This window comes from Impatiens glandulifera, chromosome 2, assembly GCF_907164915.1.
Source record: "Impatiens glandulifera chromosome 2, dImpGla2.1, whole genome shotgun sequence".
Taxonomy (NCBI): domain Eukaryota; kingdom Viridiplantae; phylum Streptophyta; class Magnoliopsida; order Ericales; family Balsaminaceae; genus Impatiens; species Impatiens glandulifera.
In genome coordinates this window covers 62,169,148-62,177,547 of record NC_061863.1, presented here as the reverse complement: position 1 = coordinate 62,177,547, position 8,400 = coordinate 62,169,148, and the positions used below count along the sequence as shown (strand labels likewise).

The 8,400-nt window shown below is 30.6% G+C and overlaps 2 protein-coding genes across 3 annotated transcripts; one reads left to right on the top strand and one right to left on the bottom strand.

Annotated features, from left to right (window-relative positions):
• The first annotated feature begins 173 nt into the window (after window positions 1–173).
• On the top strand, window positions 174–2,073 carry LOC124925860 (60S ribosomal protein L17-2-like). Its single transcript, XM_047465978.1, has 7 exons — window positions 174–345; window positions 433–469; window positions 645–685; window positions 1,100–1,330; window positions 1,483–1,585; window positions 1,684–1,751; window positions 1,831–2,073. The coding sequence occupies exons 1-7, from the start codon at window positions 343–345 to the stop codon at window positions 1,897–1,899; spliced, it is 552 nt and encodes a 183-aa protein (XP_047321934.1). The 5' UTR covers window positions 174–342; the 3' UTR covers window positions 1,900–2,073.
• A 61-nt stretch (window positions 2,074–2,134) lies between these two features.
• On the bottom strand, window positions 2,135–3,370 carry LOC124925859. 2 transcript variants are annotated; one of them, XM_047465976.1, is made up of 3 exons: window positions 3,036–3,370; window positions 2,826–2,909; window positions 2,135–2,767 (listed from the first exon to the last, which is right to left on the bottom strand). In XM_047465976.1, the coding sequence occupies exons 1-3, from the start codon at window positions 3,247–3,249 to the stop codon at window positions 2,394–2,396; spliced, it is 672 nt and encodes a 223-aa protein (XP_047321932.1). In that variant the 5' UTR covers window positions 3,250–3,370; the 3' UTR covers window positions 2,135–2,393. The 2 variants fall into 2 exon arrangements, with proteins under 2 accessions (XP_047321932.1, XP_047321933.1); XM_047465977.1 differs by having other exon boundaries at window positions 2,135–2,761.
• Between the last annotated feature and the right edge of the window lie 5,030 nt (window positions 3,371–8,400).

The window sequence follows — 8,400 nt, the reverse complement described above, 5'->3', positions numbered from 1 at the left end:
TTTAAATGAGGGACATATTAATTTAGTCGGTTAAAAAAAAAGAAAAAAGACCAAACCGGTTAATATTAATTAATTAAAATTTAAAATCTCATACATCATTTAAAAAAATATAGATATATTTTTTTTACCCCAAAATTTTACAATTGAACGGGCTAACATGTAAATGGGCCTAATAATGAACCTAAACTAGAAGCCCACCCCCAGCTGAAGAATTCCCGACTATTAGGGTTTTCAACTCGTGGTACATATATAACTAAAGCCCCTTCTTCTCTACAACTCTTCTCTTCTGCAAAAGAGGACGGACTAAATTTTCTTCATTGGATAATCACCACAGCAGAAGACATGGTAGCTTACTGTATAATTCATTCATCGTTATTTTGCTTTATATACGTATCATACGGCTGATCTATATCCTTTCTGTATGTTCTACAGGTGAAGTATTCCAAAGAACCGATCAATCCTACCAAGTGTAAGTACTTACTTGATTAACGATCCTATGTATTGGTCTACAGATCTTCTATCTCCAATCTAGGATATGAATCTTTGGTAGCTGGTTATTGGCCTATAATGTTAGCTCAATTTTTCATTTTTAGTGTATTAGCTTGACCTTATTCTCATTATGTTTCATGTCTATTTATATGCAGCCTGCAAGGCCAGGGGCGCCGATCTCAGAGTTCATTTCAAGGTATTTTGACAGCTTGATATTTTCTTGTTGTTTACTCTTACGAATCACGTATTTGATTTTATGCTTTGTACAATTTCTTTGTGATAAATGTGACCTAGTTCTGAGATAGTAATTGTTAAAAGAAAAAAATAGTTTCTCCTATTTAATGTGATTGAAGCTTGGCTATGGACAAAACCTGTAACTTAATGAAAAACAAGGGAAACCAATATGCCATGTTATTGTGTGAATTCCTTCTTAGTTGGTCGGCATATTACTTGTTATGATAGTTGCAATTACATGTACTTAAAAAACTACACTTTTAGCATGTCATATACTAAAGTTAGGTACTTGAATGAACTTGACATTTGTACTTTGTTCTTCTACAATTGTGCTTGTTTCAGTATATTTGATTTCGCTCTTATGTTATACAAACAGAACACAAGAGAAACCGCGCATGCTATTAGGAAGTTGCCTTTAGTCAAGGCAAAGAGGTACTTGGAGGATGTTCTTGCCCACAAGCAGGCCATTCCTTTCACTCGTTTCTGCAGAGGTGTTGGTCGTACTGCTCAGGCTAAGAACAGACACTCTAATGGCCAGGGTCGCTGGCCAGTCAAGTCTGCAAAATTCGTTCTTGATTTGCTAAAGAATGCTGAAAGTAATGCTGAGGTAAATACTATCTCATAGAGTTGTTCGATTTCCATTGGTCTTTAAGTTTGGTGAAGGAATCCAAATCATTACTAAATTACCAAACTTTATCTACAGCCTTTCATCCAATCAAACAAGCTCTAACCCATTTTTGTTAAATTTATTTTTCTCAGGTCAAAGGTTTGGATGTGGAAGCTCTTTTCATTTCTCACATTCAGGTGAATCAAGCCCAGAAGCAGAGACGCAGAACTTACCGTGCCCACGGAAGAATCAACCGTATGATATTCAAACCAACAATAGCCACGGAATTATTCTTGTTATATATAACATGTTCCAATAAGTCTTAATTTGTTTGTTTTTTCACATTGTGTCAGCTTATATGTCTTCTCCTTGCCACATTGAGTTGACTTTGTCTGAGAAGGAAGAGCCAGTGCAAAAAGAGGTAATTATTATTTTACTGATACAAAAGTTTTTATTTTTTTATATATATTTTTTATATTGTGCTCATTCTATGTTTGCAGCCTGAGACCCAGTTGGCTACCGGTAAATCCAAGAAATCTCAAGTTTTGCGCAGTGGAGCATCCTCTTAAGCAAGCCAGCCACAGCAAGGCCTATAAGAAAACATTAAAACCTGCTGCTGAGAAAAACTTGTACTAGTTGCTGCTTTTATTTTTATTTTTGTTTTGACTTTGTTTTGTTTACCCATTTTGACCCTGATAAGGATACTAGTTGATGAAATGTCTAAGTGATCGAACTTCTCTTTATTTGTTGTTTGCATTTTGAACGATTGTTTGAAAATTATAGTTATCTAATACAATTTAACATCAGCAGAAGAGTAAATGTATTTGTAAAAAAAGGTAGTGGCCCCAATTTGAAACAGTGGTATCCTGTCTTCAAATGGGTCCGGCTGCCTTAAGACATTTCACTTTCTATATGGCTGTCATAGATAGCTAAAAGAAAAAGGTTGCAATTCAACAACAAAGAAATAATTAGGCCTTTTTTCACATTGTTTTTCTTCCCTAAAAGCTAGAAAGTGGCCGTTTACAGTAAAAGAAAAATATGAAACTTGAGTTGTTCATTTCTCCTACAAAGTGAGCTGCTTCTGCCTTGGCAACTTACCACCACCAGCACCAGCCCTTCTTCTTCTGTCAGAAAGACTCATGTTTCTATTGAGGTTAGGAATGCAAGAAGAAAGGGAACGAGCCAGCTTCTGTCTCTCAGACTTGCTAATAGTCAGGGCATGTTTGATTCCACTTTTAAGAGATTGATCTCCCTTCTTGATATCATCAGTAGTGTCATCACTCAAACTCTCCACAAAGAAATCTGCAAGTTTCTTCTTATTCTTGTACTCAGCCGTAGAAGGAGTGCTAATTTGGGATTTATCCTCCTCATCAATCCCAACAACAGTTTCAGCAAATCCATTATTCTCATGGTCTGATGATGCAGCCAAATCTACATCTGATAAACAAGATTAGAAAGAAGCAAACATATAATAATGTTGTAAAAAACTTCTTACCACCACCATTGAAACTTAGATAATCTTCAGAGTCTTCGGAATCTAGACATTCTTGAGAATCAAAGAATATCTCATCCTTATAATCTGCAAATTAAAGCACATATTAATTATAAGAAGAAGAACCTACGTTCGTACCCTAAAGCCATGAACGTATATATGTATATGCAGAAGAAGAAGAAGATAGAGAATTGCATGAAATAGTTTGTTTACCCATGTTTTGAGAATGGATAGAATTTGGCGACGGCGACGGTTGAAGAGGCTTGAGGTTTTCAGTTACTGCGGGTGGCGATGGGTTGGTAATCCCCAGGAAGACATTATTATTATTATTATTATGGTCTTCTTCTTCTTGTTGTTGTTGTATGGATGATCCGATTCGACGGTGTTTAAGCGTTGATCCGGAACTAATGGAAACGCAAGAACCCATTATTGATGATGTTTTGGTAGGTACGATGATGATGATGATGATCCTCACATCACCATTTCATTAGTGTGTGTGTAACAGTTGTTGAGAGAGAAAGACTGGTTGCTACTTAAGAGGACTAACTGAAAACTTGAAAGGAAGGAAGCGCATTTTGATTTTGGTCTTCAAAGTGAAGTAATGTCGTTTCGCACTTCTTGTGGTCCCCACCCCCCTCACAGTTCTATTTTACTTTTTGCGGTCAAAATTCAAAAAGTTTAAATTTCCTAACCTCTTCCACATAGCTAATAAAAAAATAATATACATCTTAATTTTAATCTAACTGCCCTATTAATATAAAGATTACAATAATATTATAACCATATTATTATAAATCTCTACTACAGATTACAAAATAAATTGATTATATGTATACATCACAAATCTGAGTATAATTGAAAACCATCATTTTATATTTTTATAGCATTCTATGTATCTTATAATACAATACATGAGTATATTTTGAATATATATATATATATATATATATATATATATATATATATATAATCTTTTGAGGTTTAATTTTAGACAATTAAATCTTCAAAACGTGATTAATTAAACTATTTTTTTATTAATTTTAATGATAAAATATTATATCTATTTTAGTAAAAATTTTAAATAAATAAAAAGACATGAAAAAGAATGAAAGTTTGAGAAACCTAATTGCTCGAAGTACATTATCTACCTCAAATTCAGAGTTTGAATGTGCTTAAAAGAAGTTGGGATAATAATAAAAAATTAACGAGAAAATTTTAAATAAAACGATTGAATAAGTTTTATTATTTTTTTAATAATTAGATAAACAAACCGTGAATTATATTAAAAGATTTCAAGAAATTATAGGATAATAAAGATCCGTCCCTGCTCCGAATTACATCGTCTTAGATTTATTTAATGAATTTTAAAGGACATTCATACGAGATTATTATTGTTAGAATTTAAAGAGAAATATTATATTAAATGGTATATAAATTATATTATTTTTTGAAAAAAGTAAACCTTTATTAAAAAGAACGTAAAATGTGTTCAAACGTTATAAAAGAGAAGGAAAAACAAAATAATAAATAAGAAAACAATATACAAATTTTAAGTATCAATACGATCGAAAAATTCTCATCTTGTATAAGCCCTTTTTTTTCGGATTGAGGCGACGCGTGTAACATAAATCCTTTGAGACACTCGTATCCATAATTTTTCCCTTAAAAAACTCTTCTATTTCTTTCTTTACATATTGTCCACTATATGATGATGAGAATTGTTTCCAGTCATCTACGATTTTGTTACTAGAACACAATTCAATCCATTTAACCCAAAAGTCAACGACTTATGATGGTGTATCCCATTGAAATTGAAAGAGGTTTTGCAGAAGAGTCCACATACTCTTGACAAGATCATAATGAAGAAGAATGTGATCAATGAATTCTTCACTCTTCAAACAAATGTTGCATCTGCTAGCGAGATGAAATCATTTATTTTAGTTTGTTAAATGACAAGACTTCTTCATTGATAGCTTCCCAACCAAAAAACGAATTTTTGATGGAATTTTTTATATTCACACCTCTTTTTAAGGAAACCGGGATGAAGTTTTTTGAAGAGACACCTGATAAATGTAGCTAGTTTTAAAATTGGGAGATCCAGATAGAGAAAAATTGTCGTTAGTTTATAGGTCAATTGAAATGTTGGTAAGAGAATCTATGAGGAAATCTCGTCTCCCCTCCTCTTCAGTGGAAAGTCATATATTTAAAGAAATTCTCCAAACAATTTGGTTAGATGTGAGACGAAAACAATCTGTCACTTTAGCCTCATTTTTATTAGAGATCTCAAAAAGATCTCGATAAGAGTATGACAATTTTCTATTGGGATGTCACAAATCATTCCAAAAATCGATTTTCTTATTACCATCCGTAAAAATGAGAAGGGGCTGAGCTTCTCCCATGTTTTACAGATACAGCCCCATAAACTACTTTTTGGGAAGAACTAGGGTGGCATAATTAATGACGGACAACTTGATGAATCTAATATACCGAAAGAAGAGCGCGCCATTATGAGGCTAAATCGAGTCGATGGCCAATCAACTAATTCCATTGTAGTCTGATTTTGCTTATCTAGAAAGTCAAGGATCTCCAAGATGCTCAACCACATGGAGAGGATCTGAAGCTTACACCGGACCGCGACCTCTTTTAAGTAGGACTTTTGGGCAGTAGGGTTCTACCTATAAACTTTTTCCCAGAATGAGGCATCCATCGTTATCTCAAAGTCCGTACTTTGCGATAATTACTTTCTTCTAGAGATTTGTGTTTTCTTTGAAAAATCTCCACCACCATTTATAGATGAGTAAAGTGTTGAAGAGGGAGAAGTCATTGATTCCAAATCTGTCGTCAATAACGTTAAGCTTCGTTGTTTCTCATCTTACAAAATGAATGACTTTTGAGTTAGAGTTGACTCAGAGAAAATTTCTAATGATTGTATTTATTCTGCTAGGAGATGGTATATAAAATTATATATAATTTAGGTTTAATATATAATAATAATTTATTAAGTTTATAGATAAACTAATATAATAATAATATTATAATATTGTGATAATATATTATTATATATATTATAACATTATCTTCAAACTAAAATTGTGACAATTTGTGGTTGAAAATAAGATTGTGAAAATTTAATATTATGTTCTTCGAACTTAATAAACTTGTAAGTATTGATATCGATTCATCGACAAAATGACATTTGTCTTGACTAACGTATAAGGTAGAAGTCCACTACATAAACGGTTGGAGTGAAACAACTAAAAACGAAGTTAGTTGTGAGCGTTGTAATCTATCCTACAAGTGAATTAATTAAAAAAATCAGAAAATATGTAGAATTTCATCGAAACTAAATGTACTAAATGTTAGGTTAAACAATAGCTAAAAAAATAAATAAAGATATCCAATTATATCTTAGCTCAAGAAAATAAATATCAATAGGATAATCTATAAAGAGAAAATTACAAAAATATAATAATAAATATATTAGATTTTCCATTCATAACTAAAAAAAAATTATGACTTTGTGTGCTTAAAGAACAAAAATAATATTATATATATATTAGAATATAAACATATTGTAGTGAAGGATATTGTTTATGTTTAATATAAAATTCACTTTAACTTTTAGTTGAAAGTAAGAATCGAAAGAGTCACATTTGATTAATTAGAAATTATTCTTGCCACTTAACAACTTTATCACTACAATAAAAAAATTATTTTTTATTTTTAGAAAAATAATTTATAATTATTTCTTTAACAATATATAAAAATAGAAAAGACATAATCGTTTTAGTCGGAAAAATAAATGTATGCATCAATATATTTAAAATTTTCAAACAAAATTAATTAATACAGTGCCTCTAATCCATATATAGGATTAATCTTGGTTATGAACAGTCTGATTGACTTGATTTTGGAATTCATCAATATTATGAATTGGAGCCATTTTATCTCAACCACCCCTAACACTCACCCAGAACTTAAGACATTTTTGCATTTGAGTTTAATGCAAAAGGATTTGAAATGTTGTTATTATGAAAAAAGTGACAACTAAAAATGAAATATACCAAGAGGTGTTTCACAATTTCAAGGAAATGTACCAGGGTAGTATAATTAAGGGGATTTACCTCTAAATTTGAATTAATAACTAAATTATAATCATTATATATTTTGAAAACAAATTTTTTATTTATAATTAATTAGACCCAAACTAATTTCAATTTGAACTAATGAATAATGACATGGCTCATTGAGCCTAATACCTACAAGTACAACTAGCGTTGAATTTTTCCATATAACCAACAGTGGTACCGGTATATTGAAAATGATGGACCTAATATATCAGAAGGGCAAAAGTTCGATTCCTACGAACATAGTTTGGGTTGATCAAAACCTCAATCATATCTTAAACCCAAAATATTAATTTAGATAAGTTCAAGTTCGGTTAGAGTTATCTAAAATAATTTAATTCAATTCAATTCGTTCTTATTAATTTAAACTAACCATCTTTCAACTCTAATATATGCTCGTAATTTTCACAAAGTTGATCTAGTCGAACGAAAAAAATATTAATTATAGTCCACACGTACATAAATGACATATCATATTGAAGACCTTATGATTTATTAAATATTATTTAAATAATTCATATTCATTTCACCTATTATTTTTCAACTCATTTAATAATTAAATATTAAAATAATTTTAAACAAATCAAAATAATGTTAAACGGATAAAAAAGACATAATAATGTCTATTAGACAGAGCAAAAAATAAATTAAACGGACCGAAAATGTTATATTTGTCAAAAGTGTGTAAAATGAGTTAAAACGTGTTAAATGCATCAAAATATGTTAAACATATCAAAAACGTGTTAAACGAAATAAAACCAGTTACATACTTGTTAACACTAAAAAACGTATTAAGCAAGTCAAAAACGGGTCAAACAATTTAAACGAATCATATATTAGTTGAACGGGTTAAACACGTGTTGAATGAGGCAAAACAAATCAAATAATTATTAAACGGATCAAAATGTGTTAACTAGAACAAAATTTGTTAAATAAGTAAAAAAACGTAATAAACGTGTTAGAAATTAAAATTTAATTTGATATATCCAACTGACACTAACCCAACCCATATTATTCGTTAATATGGATTGACTAAATTTAATTTAAGTTAAATATGAGTTAAGTTACCCATTTACACTGTTACTAATACTCATAATTGTTCTTCTTTTTTAAAATAAAATAATATATATATATATTCCAATCTTTGGCCTCGACACTACCCTTATGTGTAGTTTGTTGATCCGGTTCCAAGTTTTTCAAGACTCGAAAGTTTGACAAGATGTTGAAGTTATTCTCTATTAGATGTTTTCGAACTAAATTATGAAATTTTAATTGTTAGTTATCTAGTGTTATTCACAAAAATTGAAACTTTGAAGTATTAAGAAAGTTTTGCAAGATGTTGAAGTTATTCTCCTTCAAAATCAAGGTTTGTTTTACATTTAGGAAGCAAAGCAAGTCATGTGTAAATTAATATCCAATGGTCGCTTTCAACATACCTTGCCCATGAAGGA

Bases quoted from the DNA above. Each gene is read 5' to 3' on its own strand.
- LOC124925860 (XM_047465978.1), top strand. The intron at 470-644 runs GTAAGTACTTAC...ATTTATATGCAG, and splicing joins ACCGATCAATCCTACCAAGT to CCTGCAAGGCCAGGGGCGCC. The intron at 686-1,099 runs GTATTTTGACAG...TTATACAAACAG, and splicing joins ATCTCAGAGTTCATTTCAAG to AACACAAGAGAAACCGCGCA.
- LOC124925859 (XM_047465976.1), bottom strand. From the start codon at position 3,249: ATGGGTTCTTGCGTTTCCATTAGTTCCGGATCAACGCTTAAACACCGT. The intron at 2,910-3,035 runs GTAAACAAACTA...TTTAATTTGCAG, and splicing joins TATCCATTCTCAAAACATGG to ATTATAAGGATGAGATATTC. The intron at 2,768-2,825 runs GTAAGAAGTTTT...CTTGTTTATCAG, and splicing joins TCTAAGTTTCAATGGTGGTG to ATGTAGATTTGGCTGCATCA.